This window comes from Xiphias gladius, chromosome 8 (assembly GCF_016859285.1).
Source record: "Xiphias gladius isolate SHS-SW01 ecotype Sanya breed wild chromosome 8, ASM1685928v1, whole genome shotgun sequence".
In the NCBI taxonomy this organism is placed as follows: domain Eukaryota; kingdom Metazoa; phylum Chordata; class Actinopteri; order Istiophoriformes; family Xiphiidae; genus Xiphias; species Xiphias gladius.
In genome coordinates, this window is record NC_053407.1 from 17,667,882 (window position 1) to 17,688,789 (window position 20,908).

At 41.7% G+C, this 20,908-nt stretch overlaps 1 protein-coding gene across 1 annotated transcript in view; it reads left to right on the plus strand.

Annotated features, from left to right (window-relative positions):
* The first annotated feature begins 1,417 nt into the window (after positions 1 to 1,417).
* The window catches only part of roraa (RAR-related orphan receptor A, paralog a), a 184,000-nt gene continuing 164,509 nt past the window's right edge, over positions 1,418 to 20,908 (plus strand). The window contains exon 1 of the mRNA XM_040132992.1: positions 1,418 to 1,752. Coding sequence (XP_039988926.1) covers positions 1,599 to 1,752 — 154 coding nt within the window. The 5' untranslated portion in view covers positions 1,418 to 1,598. The remainder of the gene's footprint in view (positions 1,753 to 20,908) is intronic.

Genomic DNA, 20,908 nt, shown 5'->3' on the forward strand with positions numbered 1-20,908 from the left:
CTCTATTCAAAACATATTCGGTGAAGTGAAGTGTGTTTATTTTTAATGGAAGGCCTCCTGGTTCCAATCAGATTTGATGAACAAAAAAAAAAAAACTGAACCACTGCTGTGCAATGAAACTCGCGAGGTTGACTCTCATGGAGTTCACGCTAATGTTTGAGGGAGACTTTGTGCCGTTCTGTGAATATTTAAATGCCACCATAGACGCTGTCGTGTTTAGAGGGGCTGCGACGGCGCTGCCATTACTCGACCGCTGCACAAGTTCGCCGCTTCTGTCTCGGCGCGGACGTCGCTGTCTCGTCTATCGGCAGTCTGGCTCCGTGCTGGGAGGGCAGGACCATGTCAAAGTCCACGTGCACCGCTCCGAAGAGGCGGGGTTCCGCCTCGCAGCTTGCCCGCGGATCACATGCAGAAAGCGTGGTGTTTGTAATCGCTGCGCAACGAGCGCTGCGCGGGGTGCCGGTTGCCGGAGTGACGTGGGATGCCAGCTGAACACGGCGCCGCGTCCCGAAGCGCCTGCTCCCCGAGCTGCCGTCACTGTTCACTTCCATCAGGCCGAGGGGGGGGGGCACACAGGTTAACCTGTGAGGGGGGGAAAGGGGGAAAAGTCCTCTCATCAGCCCCGAGCAGACTACTCAGAGATGCAGCCCGCGCCTCCCACAGGACGCTGGATATGATGATGATGATGATGATGATGATGATGGTGGTGGTGGTGGTGATGATGATGATGGTGATGGTGGTGGTGATGATGAAAATAACAAAGGGCGCTCCGACTACCCCTGTTCGAACACTTCGACAGGAAAGTTGTTTTACGGTCGGGAGCAGCCTACAGACTGCTACACGCTGCAGCCAGGAAGGGCCTCCACAGTGAAGGAATTTGCAATAATAATAAAAAAAAAAATAAAAAAAATTCCTGTTCCTCTGACTCTGAACTTGCAAACACGAGATGTTACTGGTGATGAAATGCGATGGGAAATATGCTGAGGAGGATGAAAGTGGCCATATTTAGCGGGGGAGAGATTTGTGATGAAAACCAAAATAAAATAAAAAAAAACAGCCCCGGCGGCCACTGCTTTCACAGAAAGGCATTATCGTCAGTTTAATAGCCCAAATGAACTGGTCTGGATCACGCACTGATGCGACTGCATGTGCCGACGGTGTATTTGGACCATTTTGGCCAGTTTTCGGTCTCCAGTTCAGCGGCAGCCACGCACGTGGTATCGGCACAATATCGCCCAACTTGCAGCGAAGGCAGGACAAAGATGTGGAGAAACCGCGGAGCAGGTTTAGACGGTGACCAAACACTGCCATTTCCATGCAAAACTGCGCCGGGGTCGATCAGCATGGATTACTTTCAGGCCTACATCTATTCTTCGGCTATTGACAACCTCTCCCTTTTCAGTTTGCATGACTGGAGCTCTCACTAGCGCTGCTAGTGGACAATCAGACCCACACACCCACCCCTAGACACACTCGCATTTCTCATTTCTTACTTCTAGTCTAAATTAGATAGCAAGGCGTACTGTCGGAGCTCGCAGATCGCACAGAATTTAGTTTTGAGTATTAGCGGTAGTTGAGCAGTAAATCCGAAATTCAACATGGAGTCCCCTCCAGATCCAGCGAGCGACCCGGGCAACAGCGCCTCGGAGCCGGCTACCCCGGTCAGGGAAACCCCGGTAAACCTGGAGACGCTCCGGAAAGCGGACCATCCAGCCCCGGTTCGAAGGCAGACCTGCTCCAGCACCAACCGAGGTAAGCGGGACGCGTTTCGCTTTTCTGCTGTGCGGGAAATGCAGACCGATCGAGGGGTTTTTCGGGAATCAAACTTCAAGATGAATTAAATCGCCTGAGCGTAAACAACTGCACACTGTCTAAATTCGCCGAACCGCGGTGAAATGGCTCTCTGCCGAGCCACCACCGCGGCTCCCCGCCGCTCGGCCGGGGCTAGCTCCGCGGCGTGTGTCGCTGGTGTCCGGGCTCCGCTGACAGCTCAAATCATTAGAGGGGGGCCGATTCGGTCACAGATGTCACGTTTGCCCCGGCTGCGAAGACAGATCAATTACCCCCGGCAACTTAAAATGGACCGACGGGAGCTTTTCTCTTCGTGCCCAGACCAGGCCGACCTGCCCGCTCGCGGGCGATATTTGCCTTGAGTGGCAGAAGTGAACTTTTGGAAACTGTGGGCCAGTTTATCGATCGGCCCCCCCGTTCTCCTTTGTGGGTACACGTCCACCACTACCGGTGAAACAGCACACAGCGCCGTCTGGCTGGGTTTTTTTTTTTTTTTTTTTTTTTAATTTATTTTTTTAATTATTTTTTTTTCCTTTTATTAACCTCTCCTGCTAACAGATTTTAGGCTACTCCTGTGTGCAAAGAGACGCCACCGCCAGCCGGAATTTGTTTAACGCCCGCTCTCAATCGCCGTTGCGAAGCATTAAAGGCGCTGCGCGGCTTCTGCGACTAAACCCCCCCCCTCCCCTCACATGACCAGACAATAAAAACTGCACAGCCCCCGCGTTGTCAACCAGCCCGTCACAAGTGTGTCCGCATTGCCGCCGAGGACTAGTTCATTTTCTTTCTTTCTTTCTTTCTTTTTTTTTTTTTAACATGATTTATCCACCACGTCCCGTCCATGTTGTACAGTACAGACAGTATTTAACCACACCCCCTCTCGGCTGTCTCCAGTGCGGGCTAACCGGGCTCATCCAAGTTCAAAGAAACAGTGATTTCTCTGCTGATCCTTGTCAATCGGAGTTGGCGTACACGTGAGAGCGAGAGGAACGGTGTGGATGTGTCAATTAATTCATTGCATGGGGTTTTTTTTTTGTTTTGTTTGGTCCCCCCCCCGTGTGTGTGTGTGTGTGTGTGCGCGCGCGCACTCTTCCTGCGCGCAAGGGTATATTTAGAGCGTGATATGGTGAATGTGGAATGTAAGCTGGTTATGTAACAGGTTTAGCCATAAACAGGCGCGCAACTGAGAGCAGAAATCATCCTCGCGGATCTTTCCACTTCATACGAGAGTTCGCCGGCTCTCCGCGATCACCACGGTGGTTCAATTAAGCGAGAATCATTGCGCCCGAGCCCGTATTTATATTCCACTGAAGGGAAACTGTGCGACTCTGTGGGCTGGCACAGCCTGAGCACTTATGTAATCGCGGGGCAAAGACAGGTAGTTGGGAGGCTTCGTGGATTGATTTCTTTTTTCACAAGTCTGACTTTGAGACACTCCTAACCTGCTGACCCATATTCACCCCACCCTTTTATGCACAGGATTAAAATGCGTCTGGGAAAGAGAAAGACAGGAAAAAGAACGCCTCTGGTCCGTTATGTAATACTGAATGGGTGAAAAAAAAAAAAAAACATGTTCAGTGGGACAACCTCTGCAGCTTTAAAGGAGTTTCCTTGCAGTGAAACTTTATTGTGACACTTTTGCAAAGAATAAGAATGATTGTTAGAGAGTATTAGTAGCGGAAGGCTGGAGGAAAAGTTTTGAGAACTTTTAAAAAAACTTATTGCTAGTCAACATGCGTCAGAAATGTTTTATGATTAAGTTCCTAAATTGAATTATTCTCTTATTTTAACTGTGTAGTTCAAATCTTGATGTGTGTCATAGGCTATCACCTAATGTACTCAGTCACAGAGGCAGACGCCTGCTCAGTTTTCAAGATACTGAGGTGTTGAGGCCGCTCATTTTAAGGTGTCGCCTGTAGCTTTGATGTCCCGTTACATACGGCACCGGCAATCCATTGTGGTCTGCCATCTAATCCATAGACTCTTTAACATGTTGAGGTGTGTTTACTAGGCATTATAATACTGCAACAGTTGGCCTATAGTTGTTTTAAAATAAATTTAACTAGGCCTAATACAGGAGATTATTGCCTTTGCAAAGGGGGCTATGTTTTCACCTGGGTCTGTTTGTCGGTTAGTTTGTCAGCAGGATTGTGCGAGAAGAAGTTCACTGATTTAGACCGAACTTGGTGGAGAGTTGGAGGGTGTGCCAGGGAAGAAGCCACTAAATTTTCGGGGCAGATCTGGATCCCTGAACTTTCTCTCTGAAGTGTGGTGTATGTTGTTTGACGCTGGCCTCGGCGGAGGTCGGCGCTCTCTGAGTGCCAATCTAGTTCATAAATGTAATAATGTAGAAGTATTCAGAACATTCACCGCGCAGGAGAGCAGAATAAAAGTCTGCTTTCATGAAGAAATGATGGCTTAATTGCCTTATTTAATAAAGTGTTCAAGTAAGAGTACAAGTGTTCCATTAAGAAGTAACTGCAGTAGTTTTATTGCGATGGCACAGTTCAGTGCAGGACTGCTCAAAAAATAAAACAATAAAAAAAGGTTTATGGTTCAGGGTAGTGTTACAGGCTTGTAAGACATTGTTTAGGATTACAGCTCTACGCTCGGGCTCGGGCTTTTCAAGCCAACCAACATCTGAAAGGCGGCAGACACTTGCTCAAGCGCAGTTTCCCTCTTTACACCAGCTGTATTAGACTTTCTGAGGATGCACATTTCTTATCCTGCATGCAGAGCGTTTACTGTTTTAACCCTGAGTGCTAATACCTTTTAAGTAGAAAAGGCTTACTTCAGCAGAAGCTCTGCTGTAAGACTCGAGCGGGTCAGAGAACAGCCCTTGGAGGGCTGTGGATATCATTACTGGAAAGAAGAAAGGGCGTTATTTTCATATTGCAAGATTCCTCAGTTCACAAATTTGGAAACAATCAATATTAATAGCCTGGTTATGTAAGGTGATGGTCTCTGCAGAGGCTTGAAACCTCGCTGTTGCACAGGGAAGCTCTGAAGCCACAGATCTGGTCGTTGGTCCGGTGTCCCGGATCCTCTGTTAACGTGACTTCGTTTGAGTGTCGAGAACTGTGCGGGTGTGTGCGCGTGGCCGTGCTGCAGCAGCAGACTCCGCTGACTGACACTACGCGTGTCCTGTAATACTCCACAAATGCATAGTATCGTCATTTACTGTGCCGCAATCTGCACATCACTTTCCTTCATTAGGCAGGACGAGGTTGCTTTTAAAACTGTGAAAGTTGTCGCCAGGTGAAGTTTGACGTGATGTCCTACAGTGGAGAATATTGCTGTGCGTCCTGCTTATTAGTTTGCCTCAGTGTCATATCTAGATTCCATCTCTTTTGATGTTTTCACGCTGAATACCAGTTTTCATCTTATTATGTCACAACATCTAATGGTATTGTAGATTGTCCCCTCATGCATCTTTGTTACCATTTTCTTAAGATAAAAAAAATAAAATAAAGCAGTTTTAAGTGTTGATTTCATAGTAGTAAACAGATCTCACCTGACACTGCACTTTTAGCAGCTGATCCAAACTAAAAAGGCAGAGTATAAAAATATTCCGTCTTCTCTTAATGAACACATAACCAGACTTTCATCCAGCAGTTTTATTTTTGGCCAGCAAAATGAGAGCTCTCGGCTAGAGTGGCAGCATTTATTTGGTTGTTGTTGACACAAGACGGATGACGTGCGGGGACGCAGAGCCTTTAAAAAAAAAACAAAACAGGTTTTACACAAAATCTCAGAAAGCCCGGGAGTCGGCACACGGCTTGCATGGCACCCGAGTGGACGGCAACATTATTGAGGCTGTGGCATTCTCATATTCAATGAATTAGGGCTCCCTGCCCTCTGGAGAGCATGGAGATACAGGTATAGGCTTAAAGTTGAGCCTTCAGCTTGGACAGATGCGGGAGAGGAACTCCGTTAAGTGTCTCTTTTTTTTTCTGGCTGGCTGCATATAAAATAATATCGAGTTTCAGTCCCCCTGCGTTTTCAATTCTTAAATGTGGGTGTAGTGATAATATCCTGGACTCTTTTATTGGTACCTGTCAGACAGTTAACATTATTAAATGTTTACAATCAGAGTTTTTGAAGTCAAAGTACAGCATTTGATCGTTCAAATAAAACATCAGTCGGTTTAACTCAAAAAGATAACAGTAATTCTTCAACCGTACACAGAGCTGTTGCATAGATGGTGACATCTGCCCTGAGTTTAGACTTTGGCACTGCTTCCTATGAAAAAAAGGGTCCTCTGTTCTTATGAGCCTCAAAGGTCACATTAGATTTGAGTGGCAGTACGCTTATCTAAGGAGGATGTACCTGTGAATGTCAACATTACATCAGGATTAGTAGTTAACTGAGCACTGATTTTTTTTCTTCACGTCATTTTTGTCATGAGATTTTGTCATGTCAGGTGTGAGGCACTTCCTTTCTCTCTGTCAGGTCAAAACAATGAATAAAATCTATACAATGATGAAATATTATTTTGGCTCAAATTATCCTGCTTTTTTGTAACGTGATGTAAATGATTTTTTAGGTCACTGAAATGATAAACTCTCATTTTCTTACCATTTTTCCCTCGGTGGATTGTTTGACCATCTATTGTTGTATCAGAAAAGTATGGTTATATTATATTATTTTTGGATATTTTTATATCATAGTCCAATTCTTTTTCTGTAAAGTTTCAAATATTTTTTTTTTTTTGCTGGTGCAACATTGCGTGTATTCATATAACAATTCTGTCAAAATTTGATTGTGGATGCTCTATATAGAGATTTTATTTCCATTTCCTCAAATGTCGTGGTTGTGATATAAATGGCTCACTTTTACTTGTAATCCCATTATATTCAAGTATCTCTATGAAGCCCCTCCTTATATTAAAGCCAGCCTTAACATCCTGCTTTGTGGGGAAACACGTCAAACTTTGCAAAACAGTACACTCAAAGGCATTTTATGAGACATTGTAAACTAAATATTTTTGGCCTTTTTATATTAAAATAGCAGGCATTTGAATGTTCTGAGCTCCACTGGCAAGAGTGCAAGGCTGAAAGGCGACTGTCACTTTCTTGGTCATGCGGTTCTAACCACTTTGGTTGAGTTTGGTGTAGCAGTGGGTTTTTAAGATTTAAAAAAAAAAATATATATATATAATCATTGAAGCATTAAATCTTCTGTATCTGTAATGTGAAGGACTTTCAAATCCTGCAATATCCTTTGATGATATAGAGTGGAAAACTGTATTTGGTACAAGGGAAGCTGCATGAAAGGACTCCTGTGGATTTTATTGTAGGAAGCTGCTTTGTAGATTCACTGTTGGTCCTTCCTTGCCAGTGAAAATTTACACACGGACAGAACGTTGCTAGCTGTTGGCAGGCATACCATTGCCTGACTTCGCGCTTGACCCATGATTCTCCGTGCGAGCCTAAACATCTGGGCCAGTAGTTTCAACATTAACCAGGCTGAAATCTATATGCACGTATATCAAGTTTTCTGCAATTGTGTTTTCCTCATTTGTGTTCTCTGGCAGCTCAATATGATGCAGAAAACCTGATGTACCAAGTTTCGACTGATTTGAGTCCATGTGCTTTTAACCGGCGCAGGATTTTTCAAAGTGCAATGGTTGTACAAGTTGTTCATTATTGCTGGCATATAACAGAACTATTTGTCACACAGTTCAGGATTCACACTGTGCACGCAGAACAAAAAGTGAAAGGATTTGAGAAACTAATACCTAAACTAAAACACTACTATAGGAATGCATTCTGCATCTATATTCTAGTGTAGCTGAATTTTTTGGTAATTTTTTTTTCAGATTTATTGGATGTATATTGCAGGCAACTGGAGCCCTGACAGGCTATATTAATTAAAAAAAAAAAAGTTTAGAAATGTCAAACTTAACTTAGACCTAATATGGAAGTTTTTGTCTTGTGGGACAGCTTATTTTGGAGTTTGAATCACCAGTGGCTTAACTGGGGCTGGCGAGCAAGTTTGCGACTGGTGACAGACACCAGATTTGATGTGAAATCTCCAGTGGTGAGTGAGAGCTCAGATCTATGGCCCATTTACAGAAGTTTGTATCTTAGATAGAAAGTCTGAATAGTAATGACCGGAAATACTCCAGATGCATTATTGGAGGGCATTAAAGGCATCTAAATTTAATGTGGTACACTGTGACCTAAGTACTGATGCTGCTTGGCTCCATGCTGCTCTGTGCCTCTCTGATATGAAACGGGCCCCTTAGAAGAGGCCTAGAGGGAAAGAGGTGGTGAGAAGGGTCTAAAGGATCACTCAGAGGAATTCTAATGTCACATCCAGGGCCAAGCCTTTCACATCTTCACCAGTGTGGAGGGTGCAAAGCTCCCGAGCAGGTAGGTAAGACCCTCGCACTGAAAATCCTAGTACTCAGTCAGGAACTTTGACCAGCCGTATCTTTCAGCCCATCATCCCTTTGCCTTTGAACCAAATCATACTGGGCGCATACGTTCGTGCTGCTTTCGTGTGATGTGTGTCAAGTCGTGAACCTAAAGCCGTCGAATGTCTGCACGCTCAGAGAAAATATATTTTTCACCACAGAGCCTTCACTGCTTCACGCGAGCGGCAGAGCACTGACGTGCTGAACTCTTGAGAGGAAAATCATGATGATCTCCCGCCCGCGGAGGTTCTCCCAGACGTTATGTGCATGTGCACACTTTAAAACAGGAAGAGGTAACGTTGTAAAATCCGAAGTATGTTATCCAAACAGCACACCTCAAGAGCCTCTTATTTATCCTCCTTTCCATAAACTAAATGGCCCTCATGACAGCTTTGTTTTAAGGACTCTGTTGAGTGGTGGAATACGACATCAGCCTAAAATATAAAATGGGAATATCTGTTGCATATTGTAGCCCGTCTCATATAGACGAAGGACGGTAGCAAGGCAGAAGAGTCCATGTGCTTTCTCTTTGGTTAGAGTAATTAAAATGTCATTTAACAATGTCTGCATTTATGTATTCTCAGGATATATTAGATATAACTAGAATAGTCTAGAATAGAGAGGGTGGAAACTATCGGTCTTGTTTGACACACATTAGTCTGGAGAATGTGTGTTTTTACTTTTTCTAAGTCTCTGCATCATTATTTTACTGTTTCTCATTGTCACGGATCCATCTTCAAATTTTATAAATTAAAATAGAAAAAAAAAACAAAAACAGAGTTACAGGAGCAAAGCATTTTTCAAGTGTATCAACTCTGATTTTTCCTTGGCTCTGCCACAGGAGGTTAGGTAACCGTATTGGGGAAGGCAAAGCGTGCATATCACATCCTTCGATGTCATTTTCCTTACATCAGTACTTTTGGAGTGTTACTTAACAAAGTTTATTTGTTACCTGAAATAAACAAAAAACTTTTGGAGACATGGGAGATAAAACAACTTGAAAATCAGTGTCATTTCTGTTGGCTTGATTATTTATATTGGAATAACAAGCGCAACTTAATCTCATAAATAAAAAAGGGAGAGATACAGATCCGTCCCCTCCAGGTACTGCCACCACTTAATCGAATTAGCTCCACTCTCAAGCTTGACGGGCTCTTCAAACACCCCTGGTGACTTCTGAGTGCCGATTACAATCAGCTACTATTTTCAGCCTTTGATTAAAATCTGGTGAGGTTGGACAGAATTTTTTTTGAACGCAGAAGCAACTAATTATTAACATCGCAGCCCATCGCTCTTTTTTTTTTTTTTTGCCAGTTACAGACGGCCAGTGGGCTGGAGTAGTTAAACAATACCCATAAGTATTAATCATGTTGAATAACTCTGTATGAAACTATTAGCTCGAGCTTACTTGAAAGATCTCATACTGTTCAGTGTGTTGTCCAACCGATATTTGTACTGACCTTCTTTATCATATTAAGCAAATCTGAGAGTAGAATATTTGTGAAATCAAAGGGGCCCTTTTGTATTTGTTTCATATTGTAACATTTTGTCTGTTGCTGATGAATTGTAACACTATAATCTTTGTTAAATAACCTAGTTGTTCATGCAGATTCCCTCATGTCGCAGACAACAATAATGAACACAACTCTTTACACCTAAAAGAATAGATGATGATCATGATTGTTCATGCCTCACACAGTATGTCACCGAATCATTGTAATGTGCCTGTCAAAGACAATTCTGCTCTTTTGTTACTTTCAAAAGGCAGCTTTTGAATATGAATAAGTCACTAATGAATATTTTTGGTTCTTGCGTGTGTCTGTGGATTGATTGCTTTAGGAGGCGTACTAAGAGTGTGGCACGATGGGGCTCAATCAATGCAGCAATGCTGCTGTGCTGCTTTCTGACAGTGATTGAAAGACAGTCACTCGTCACCATGTATGATACATGAATCCTGCTCTCATTCACTGACAAATATCATCTGTCTGATCAATCAATATTTGCAGCTTTATTTTACTAATGTAGTGCTTAAGAGGCAATAATTAACGCCATGCTGGGTTGTTAAAAGCCTATTTTTATGTGACAGACAGAAATAGACATACAGAAATAGGAAGATGAAGGCCTTTGGTTGATGTTGATAGTGGCATATTGCGCAGACGTTCCTTATACACTGCACCATGAACTTATCAGGAACTTGAGCTTTTCGTATCACACAATGATTCCTGTTGCTTTCAAGTTTTGTTTTTTCAACTTTGAACCATTTTTTTGTCGAATGTTAAATATTTTTATTCAGCCCTTTTTGATGTTGTAAGTTAGTTTGAGTAATTGAAATATAATATGAAACAGTTTAGCTGAGGGAATATTCATTCGATGTCATCTTGTGCTAAACAAGTGTGGTTTGTGATGCTCATTAATTTCTGCTTGCTCCACTTGTGGTGTTTGGGCTCTCTTTGCTGGCTCAGTGCCACAGTGTCTTCTGAAAGAGCCACTTCATCTCTGTCAGGGCCAGGTGGAAATGTGCTGCACACTTCTAATTGGACAAAGTGCCTTTCAAACTCCGAGCCATCATACACAGATCACATTATTATACAGACCAGGTGTCAACAGAGGTTTTCCAACTCCCTCTTCCCCTCCTGCTTGCTTCTGCATTTTTGGTCGACTCAGATTCTCCCTGTGCTGTGTCGCTTTTTAAACTCCCTGCTGCCTACTGGCCCAAGGCATAATAAAGCTCGTCATACAGATTAATTACAAGAAAGTGCACTTGTTTATTTGACTTTGGAGCTTTTATAGTATACTGTTACAGCAAAATTCAGACAAAACACATTTTGTGAAACCTGGGAGATCAAAATTATAATATAATAATTATTTAATTAGGCGATTTAACAAATAATGCTATTTTTTGCCTGCCTAAGATCTTCAAGGAGGTCCTTCCTGAGTTTAGAGCCTTAAATGGCAACAGCCTGGGTCATCTTTAGTCTCAAGTGCAGAAACTTTTGCACCAGCCAGAGGGAGAATCTGAGGCTGCAGGCTGGCTCACAGGGAGCTTTAATGTCTGCAGTGTAGCTCGGGGCCAGACCTCACTGCGCTCGTAAAAGTAATAGTTGAAGTCTTCCAATCAATTCTTCATCTAACAGGTAACCAGTGAAAAGAGCAGCAAGTTGAGTGATGTTATTTGGTGTGTTCAAATCTGTTAAAAGCATAACTGCTGAATTTTGAATGAGCCAGGGAAGAGAAACAGACTTCTGACTGATGTCAGACAAAAGTTGTCCAAATACGGGGAGATAAAAGGCTTTTCTATTTGTATCATTACAGATTAATTATAGAAGAAGCTCAAGTGCTGATATATGAAGTAATGTTGTAGATCCCATTTTTGTCTGGACAGTTTATAGTGAAGAAAACCCTGGAATCGGTTAGTCTTTTGTCAAATCTTCCAGGTCAACTGCGAATATAGAGAGACACATTGAGTGCCATTGCATTTTGAGTCACTGGCCATCAAGGGTGCAGTACATCTTTAGCAGCAGTAGAAGGAAATATTTTGTTTTCTGTTCATATGAAAAAAGTGGGAGCACGTCAATGAAAAATAAAATGGGGCATAAAATTAAATATTGAGGAGCAGCACAGGTAATGTGTGTTTAGAAAATGGGAAATAAGTGTGTAAGAGGTTCAGTACAAGCGGAACCGATTACACTAAGTGTAATTTTTTTGATCTGACCCAGTATTTGAGTCGGTCAGTTTCAGCTGCGTTCATTGTCAAAGCCTGCAATAAATCTAAAAGGATAAACATTGAACTTCGACCTGATTTTTTTTCTTTTTTTTTTTTTTTTTTTTTCTTTTTTCTTTTTTTAAACACAGCTTGGTGGTTACTTTAATGAGGAAGACAACTTTGCACTGAGATTGTTGCTGCACTGGCTCTACTCAGAAATAAAGCACTGATGAGAAAGCAACAACTTGAGGAATTAAGAGAGAGAACCGTAACATCCCATTTTATCAAAGTATCCATTGATAGTTGAAAGGCTTAACCAGTTGCATATATTGACAAATACATTATCACTTCTCCTTCCACACATCGGGCAAACGTGGCAAAATGTTGGCATACTGTATTGCTTATCTTGTCTGCATGTCATCAGCACAGATGTATTACCCGGTGCTGATTTGATTCTGGGCAAAGGAAAGTGGACAAGAGAGATTGATGGTGTTGTCCCCAGTCGGACAGATAACACCTGATTCTGCCTGCAGGGGTTGGTACAGCCCCCCCACCTCAGATGCGTCGAAGGCTGTGCTGAGGAGGTGAACCGTTCCTTCACTCAATGCAAATTCAGGGCCACATTCAGAGATGATCCCAGGATAATTGAGCCAATGTGGCCCCGAGCATTCTGCACCACATGATCCATGCATCAGCCACACCTGGGAGAAACCCACACAGGCATGGGGGTCATTTGTTTAACACAGGTGCATCATGTATCGCAACGCACTCAGTGCACACACAGTTGAAAGCACGCCCAGAGACACGCGCATGCCCGAATGCACACATACACACAGTTACACAAGTGCTGATGAAATGATTCCTGTGCACATAGTTATACAGTATATTGGGAAAATATCTGCAGCACAGTACCTTTTGTTATGACCTGTTGTTTCTGTCACTTACATACAATAAAATTGTATTTCAATAAGCGTGTACTTGATGACACACAAGTAACACATGCTTCATAATTTTTTTTCAAGCTAATGCTCCCAAGATTTCTTTCTGGCCAGTGATTAAGAAGTTAGTCAACAGATGGAAAATTAATCAAAAACAATTTGATGACCATTTAATCATCTAAGTCTTCAAGCAAAAATGCCAGTCAGTGGCTTCAGCTTTTCAAATTTAAGGAGCTGCTGTTTTCGTTTGCTTTTTAATCACTGAGAATTGTTTACTTTGGACAGAAATGCAACTTGAAGACATTACCTTAGGCTCTGGGAGAAGTGTGAGGGTAATTTTCGCACTATTTTCATTTTTTCATTTATAGAAAAAACAATTACTCAGATAGCAGAAAAAGTAATTGACAGATTAAGCTCTACTGTAATTTGAAATGTACAATAGGATAATACTCTGATATCATGCTTGATTGTTCCCTGCTCTGACTGAACCATATGGACACGTAGGGCATTTAAAAACACACTCTGCTCTTTGCACCTTAAAAGCTCTTTTGATGCTCTTACATCATTTGTTATAATTTACCAACCATCAGTAACATCTGAGTGTCTTCTGATGCCCGTGAATCAAAGTATGTTGCTACATCCTCAGACAGACACACAGAGTGGCAAAACAAATTTCCCTTTTTTTATTCAATAACAGAGTGTGCAGCACAGGTTCTCAATGTGTGAAGCAGATGGTGAAAGGCTAGTCTATAATAGATCTCAGTATTAACTGCTGCACATGCTGGGCGTGTTGGTGGATGGCACACAGCAGAGTAAAAGAGAAGCAATGACCTTCTGTCCCATCATTTACCCCCTTGTGCCCCCCATACTGCTCTCAAATTACTTTGTTTTAGCCAATTAAAGCAGCCGGCTGAGCCTCAAGCAGGCTGCCATTTTTCGCTCACCTGGACCCATGTGACATTATCGCTCTGTCATCGGGAGAGATGGCCGTAAGTGGGAATCTCCGGCATGGCACCATGCCACCTTAGACCCCACTGTGTTCACTGCCATTAATGCAATGACTCTCCCTCCAACTTGCAAGAATCTCAGTCAGCTCTCTCAACTGTTCTCAGTGATGGCATTGAACACAGCTCCTCACTGCATGAACCAATGAGGCAAATGACTGTAGTGGTTATCCTACGTTCCAAAGCAGACGATAGATATAAGGTTCATGATATTTTCTGAAATACCTCTGGTACAGAAAATGATCAGTTTCTAAATGTGCAAGGAATCTATTGTCCTGAAGTTGCCTTGTTGCTGATCAAGATACCATATGTTGAGAAATGGTTATCCATCCAAATCCTTTAATGGCTCAATAAAGAAAGACGGCAGACACAACAATACCATGGCATGGGATGAGTGAAGGACTGGAGTATGTGGTGTTTAACAGCCATACGAGCACAGATTATGTGCTTGAAGGGGCTGAATTGAGTGCCAGCAGTGACAGTTGGGCTGGGAATTGAGTGTGCCTGGGACGTGCGGCTCGACTCCGCTCGGAAACACCACTGGGTCCAGGGCTCATCTCTGTAGTCGTCTGCCCCCCTCTTCCTGTGAAGGCATTGTGGCCTGCCGTTTGCTCCGCTTCACTGGGGGAATGGATGGGCCCCTGCTCCCGCTTGATGAGCACTCACTAATGGCTGCTTCTTTGAAAGCTGACGGGCCCGTTTGAGAGGGAGTGTCTTTTACTTCCCTCCAGCTTGCCTTGGCTGGGCATTCATCAGGCTGCCTGGCTTTGCTATCCTGCCCACATGATGGTGCGCCAAGGGGCTGAAACGTCTGTCATTTGTTTTACTTTCAAATAAAAGTTGATGATTTACCAATAAAAAGTAAAAATAGTCTTTTGATGATGTCTGGAGGCATATGGAGAAAGTGTTGCAATACCGACATTTTCAGCACTTTGTCAGGCTAGAAATAACAAAAGACAAAATATATTTGTCTTTTTACTTTTTTTTTTTATCTCCTCTGATAACAAACAGTGTGGCCACAGTTTTGTGTAAAGTGAACAAGTGAGTATAGAAAGTGCCATGGAATATGAACTCATACTGAAGGCTGCATTACATTAATTTCAACAAGCTTCTTTATCATCTGATTCTCTATCAGTTCATGAAATTGCTTGCCAAAATCCACTGTGATGTCATGAAGGGAAGTAGAAACAATTGCATCCATCCTGATTCATTTTTTATTTAAGATACTGTATTTTTACTGTTTGGCTGCACAAGAAGGACTCCAGCAGCAGTGTTGAGAAGATGTATTCTTAACACAGCTTAGAGCTGGGAGGTCTGTAATAACAAAATACGCAGCTGTGTTTGAAATTGGGCCCCTTGACAGTTTGCATACTTTTTACAGGCTGTTAATCCTCTATAGTTCAGAAATATAAACAAAAAAGAAAGATGAGAGGAGAAGAAACCAACGGCATTCTTAAAAGTGAAGAGTAGGCTTATATTTTTACAAAGACATCTACACTATAGATGATACCTGGACATGATGTCTTAACGCTTCACTTGTACAGTTGATGTGATGGATGAGTAAAGCTGCCAGGTATCAGTTGCTTATCTTACTGCTACCCTTGATCGCTGCCCTGTCTTTTCACCCCTGAGGGAGCCGTTGTTTATGTTGTCTTCCTCTTCACTGGCATACCAGTATCCAGCTTCTGGAGACTCCATTAAGAAGTTGGAGTTGTCCTTGGAAATCTTCTCCCTATAACTTCTCTTGTCTTCAGTCTACCTCCCACTCTGTTTCACGTGCACTCTTTTTTTTCCCCACTTGAAAGTAGGGCGAAGGTCAGAATGGCGAATTTGATATAAGAGCGGACGTGCTTCCGTGGAGCACCTTGTCAACTCAAAACAATAGGTTTGCAGGAGCTGTTATGCCGAGTAAAGGGGGTTCGCATATTCCCAGAGAAATATCCTTCGCTGGACATTCCCAAAAGAGATGAGAACGTTTGTCTGCGTACATTTTTACTGATCCTGGCCCGGTAGAAAATGGAGGTTGAAGCAAAAATGAATTCAGTTAACATGTGAGCAAATAAGTTATTTCACCTGGGAGGCTGAAAAAGTGATCCAGTTTGCATGTTGGAACCTTCATTCTTGTGATATTTGGTTTGGCCATTAAACGCTCAAATATCCTCCTCTGGTCCATTTTGTTCAGCTTTGTGTTGATGTAAATTTAAGCTCTTGTTCTAGCCCAGCATATAATGTTACAGCTCAATCAGGCTGCCCTTAACAGATGTTAGCAGTTGCATAATGGCAAGAAAAAAAGCAGCTGGCTGTGATGTTGTACAGCGATGTGATCAGATAGTTTTAATTTGATCTGACCTCTTTGCCTCAGTGGTATCACTGAGCTGCCTCTTGGTAAGAGCTTACAAAACGGAGTGTCATTAAACAGGTCAGGATGAATGGAGACAAGAGCCCGTCAGAGCTAAATATTAAGGCAGATAAACTGTATAGTTGAGTGTAGTTTTTCTTCTGATGGAGGAGCCAAAGTAGATATTCAGGGCAATGGTCATTTATTTTATTTCTAGATACAGTCTTAAGGTATTTTGAAAAAAACTTCGACCGGGAAAAAGTTTGAGCCGGAAATGGATGGATGGATATTAATATAAGTGCTTTATTCAGTTCCACTGTCAGAGATCTCTAGCCAACCAGTTGTCACAGTTGTCACAGGCAGCTTCATCTCAAATTAAATTCATTTGGATATGACATTTTAATTGGAACACTATTCCCATTAATTGAACAAATCAGAGAAAGTCGGCTGGGGGAAAGGTAATCTCTGGGAGAGATGATTTGGAATTCACAATTTCGAATTAAAAATCAGCTGCTCAGCTTTGTTTGTGTGGCAGCCAGTTTGCAGCAGTGCGCAGGCATCTCCAGCGCTCGAGGTCTCAACGGCACTCAGGGCTCACATTGTCTTCATTAAAAGCGATTAAGGAATAGGTCAATTTAGTCTGCTTGGCTGGTTGGAGCAGTGCGTTTCCTCCTATGAAATGTCTTTGTCTTCATCTGCCCGGGCTCTTTGGGCTCGGGCAGCCACTCGTGCAGCAAATATGATCTGTCACTATTTTATGCATGTTTAAATGTCTGATTGAACATCTTAGTGAATCATTGCAGTATCATTTAAAATGTTGTCATTCTGTTTTTATTTGTGTGCATACATGTGTTTGGGTTTTCATGCGCCCGTGCTCTGTTTCAGCACACATGCCGTCTGGGTGCTGACGACTTGCTGTCTGATTTGCAGTGAAAAGTGCTGTTCACCCTGCAGCTTGAACTACTGCAAGCAGTTAATCACACTAATAAAAATGGCCTTAAAATTTGTGCGGTTGATTTCATAAACATATGTGGATACAGAAATGTTCCCCCAATCAAACATGGGATTTCTGTGATGTTTCAGACTGAATGGATGGTGCTTCTGGGCAGCTAAATAGAGGTGTCTACCCTTATTGTTCATAAAAGAATATAGGATTCACCATTGCTTTTAGAAAGTTTAGATGCTGTGTGTGTAACCAGTAATTTCTTTTTTAGAGTACAACGTGTGATATTGCAGCACTTTGTACGTGCCATCCAGAGAGACAATTGACAATCACAAAATATGAAATGTGTCACAAATTTTTTCATTTCAGGGTAGCCACCTGTCACTTAGGTAGACTGGCAATGTGGCTAGGTGAGAAAACCCAGTGCTGGAAGGGACCAGGTGTAGATAAATGTTGCACATATGCCGTCAGATTATAAAGGAAATTGCTTGTAAGCTGCGTTCTGTGTGTGCAAGGACAAAACTCTACAAACACTATAATCTAATTTTATTTGAATTGTTTTACAGTATCAAATGAGGTATGTGCATTATGTGCTGCACGTTCAAAAAAAGAGAAATCTCTGTTGCTTTGTTGCTGATATTTGTATTACGGCTTTGCAATAGGAGCCCTTTGAAATTTCAGCTCATGGTTTTCCATGCTATTCAGATCATGTGGTTTCTCAGCTACCACGCTGTTGTGTGTCAACATGCACCATGAGCACCTGTGACCATGGAGCTAGATGCTGAGCGTGAACCTTGTAAATGAATCAAATCACAGTTTTGCAATACCGACACAATTTGTTTGTGCTTTCAAATTGAAATAATCTTCAAGTTCATAATCTTTAATCAACCCTGATGCTCTCAGTTAATATATTTTAAATTGAAGTACTACTGATTCTTCTGATATGAATGAGGTAAGAAATGAAGCAAAATAATACTATACAAAGTGGTTAAGAGCCCTAATTGGAGCTCTCTATAGTAAAACGTGGAGGGAAAGCAGAGGATAGGGTTCAAAGAGGAAAGAGAGAGAGCCAGACAGAGGGGGATCCTAGATAGCTTGGCCAGGGGGAAAAAGTTCCCTCATGCTTGTCAAAGTTTGAGCAAGTTCAGAATTGATGGAGCCCACAGGCAGCTCTGCTAATTTTAGTTGAAATCACCTAAGTGGTTTGGCTAATTTATCCAGGCTCCTCGGCCTCAGCCCCTGGTTTCTGGCTCTCCCCTGCCTCCCCCCTCCCTCCCGGACATATCCACAAAGCGTGAAGGTACCAGGAGGTGACAGTGGGAACAGAAGGGTATTTTGTGCCCAGCTGATTTGCGGAGCACTGGGTGGTTTCAACCTGTCATACATTTGGATATTGTTTGACCCTTAACGACAGACCAGGTTCAACCCTCTATTCCATAAAATGATTTATACCACTCTGTATTTAATGGAAAAAAGTGAAATTACATATTAATTTTAAACCACTTGAAGGAAAATAGATGCAATCACTGATATATCTGGTATTTCCTGATAATGTTTTATATTTCACATTTCCAATATTTCTCGATAGTAATTTAGATATGAGGATTTGAATATCAGGAGATGACAATCATTTTAACTCTTCTGGAGAGGCTATAGCTAGCAAATGTGATTTTGCATAATGATGGTCTGCAAGCTGGATATGCTGAACATATTGAAGCTTAACAAGCGTCATTGCTTGCTTTTGAATGTTTAGTAAAATAACTCCCTTTGTGTGCCTTTTCAACACCAATTTAAAAGAAAGTTGAGAAAAGGTTATTCCAAATGAAACTAAGAATGAAGACACAAGCTCAGTATAGATAAAATGCTTCCTAGTAATTAAAAAGGTCTTATATTTGTTTGTGGAGTCTAGGCTAGAATTCAAATGGAAAGTGGTGAGTCTGGGCTCATGTTTGTTATTGTTATAGGTTATTTAAATGATTTTAGACGGTCACATGATGAAACCAGAGCAGGTTGTCTAAACGTGAAATATCAGGGTGACTGAAGTACATCAAAACCGTCAGACGTTGTGAGCTTCTGGAGTGCGAGTGTGAAGCAGCGTGGATATGCATGCCAAGATGTTGCTTATGTTTATCTGATGCTTGACTCAAGAGTTTGTATGGAGTAATTAGGGTCATGCCTGCTCCAAGGATTCTATTCACTTAAAAAAATCAATGAAATTGCTCACTGTCCATTACTAAGTGACAGCTCATAATGGAAAATTTAATGATGTTAAATTACTTCAAGTGTTTTCTGTATTTAATAGGTCTAGGAACAACAAATGATAACTTGTTAGTGAGCTTATTAGACAAGGAGCTTTTGGTTTAAAGAAAAGCAAATACTGCAAACTTGATTGACCTGATATGACTTTACACTAAGTTATAACAATAAAGCCACTGTTCCTCAATATAGCAGATGTTTAATACAGTCTTTATTTGAATTATTAACCTTATCTAGTCTGATCAAATGAGATATGTATGAGAAACATTTTAAGATGTTCAAAACCAGATTGTGATAGCAGTATGAAAGAAACAATGAATTGCACACCAGGCCTGTGCAGTCATCCATTCATGAATCAATCATTTTTAAAAGAAAAGTGCAGTCAAAACTGGAAAGGCGAGGGGATGTGTTAGCTTTGGTATAACATTACCGTGGATGAAAAACACTCAGATTAATCTAATAAAAACTTGCAGATACATTATGAAAATCCCCCCTGCCTTCTCAATATTTAATTTGCAGACAAATTAAATGTTAATTGATTTCTGGTCTTTGTATGGAACAGGTTAACCCCAGGTTCATATTCATTACAAGGCAGCACTGGGTTGTCTTGTGTTTTTTTTCTGCACAGGAACATTAAAATACTGTATATGGCAAGTATGATTAGTTTGATTTATGTGTGATGATATGCATTTCATTAACTGGAACTAAGTAGGAATAGATTATGACAAAAGAAAGATAAACAGATGAAGACAATGTTTAATTGCTGGAAAACCATTAGGATGTGTCCAGAGTTAAGATAAATATTTGTTTAATTTCTTTCTTTTTTTAAATGTTTTTTTCAAATATCTCAATATAAACAGTTTGTGTTTCCACATAGTGTAGTTTCTTGAAAAAAATGATTTTCACAGCCGTGAGCAAGAGGAGATGTTTGCAGTCTTGTGTGCGAGCCAGCAGTATTTTGGCAGATGAATGTAGGGGTTTTATGTGCCAAGCACCTGGTCAAACTGCAAACAATGAGGGGCTTATGGATTCTCTTTATCCTGCAATGACGGAGATGATACCTAGAATGTAAAAGCTCTTACGCGCCCTTTTTTTAAGAAATACAGTATGTAGTTGGAACTCTCCGAGCTATACATCACTTACATAATAATGTTTCTTCATCTTACAGAGAGCATATTTTTGCTTCCAATATAATAAATATGTTTAATTTTAAGCCTTCCAAGTGTGTCACTCTGATCAACACAAAGGTGTACCATCAACTGTTTCCCACACAAAAAGTGAATCATGAATATACAAGCATAAAATATGATATCCTTGAGCTGATGGAATAGTGATACTGTATATAGGCAGCTTAGGAAAATATCTACAGAACAGAGTTTCAGTGTGGAGGGTCTTGCTGGAGTCTTTAGTAGTGATCTAATAATGAGTTCCACAGATGGGTTTGTTGGCCGAATCTCTGCTGAGTCCATCGTGTATGCAGTAGAGAGTGTCAAAGTGTCTCCTGTGCAGGATCA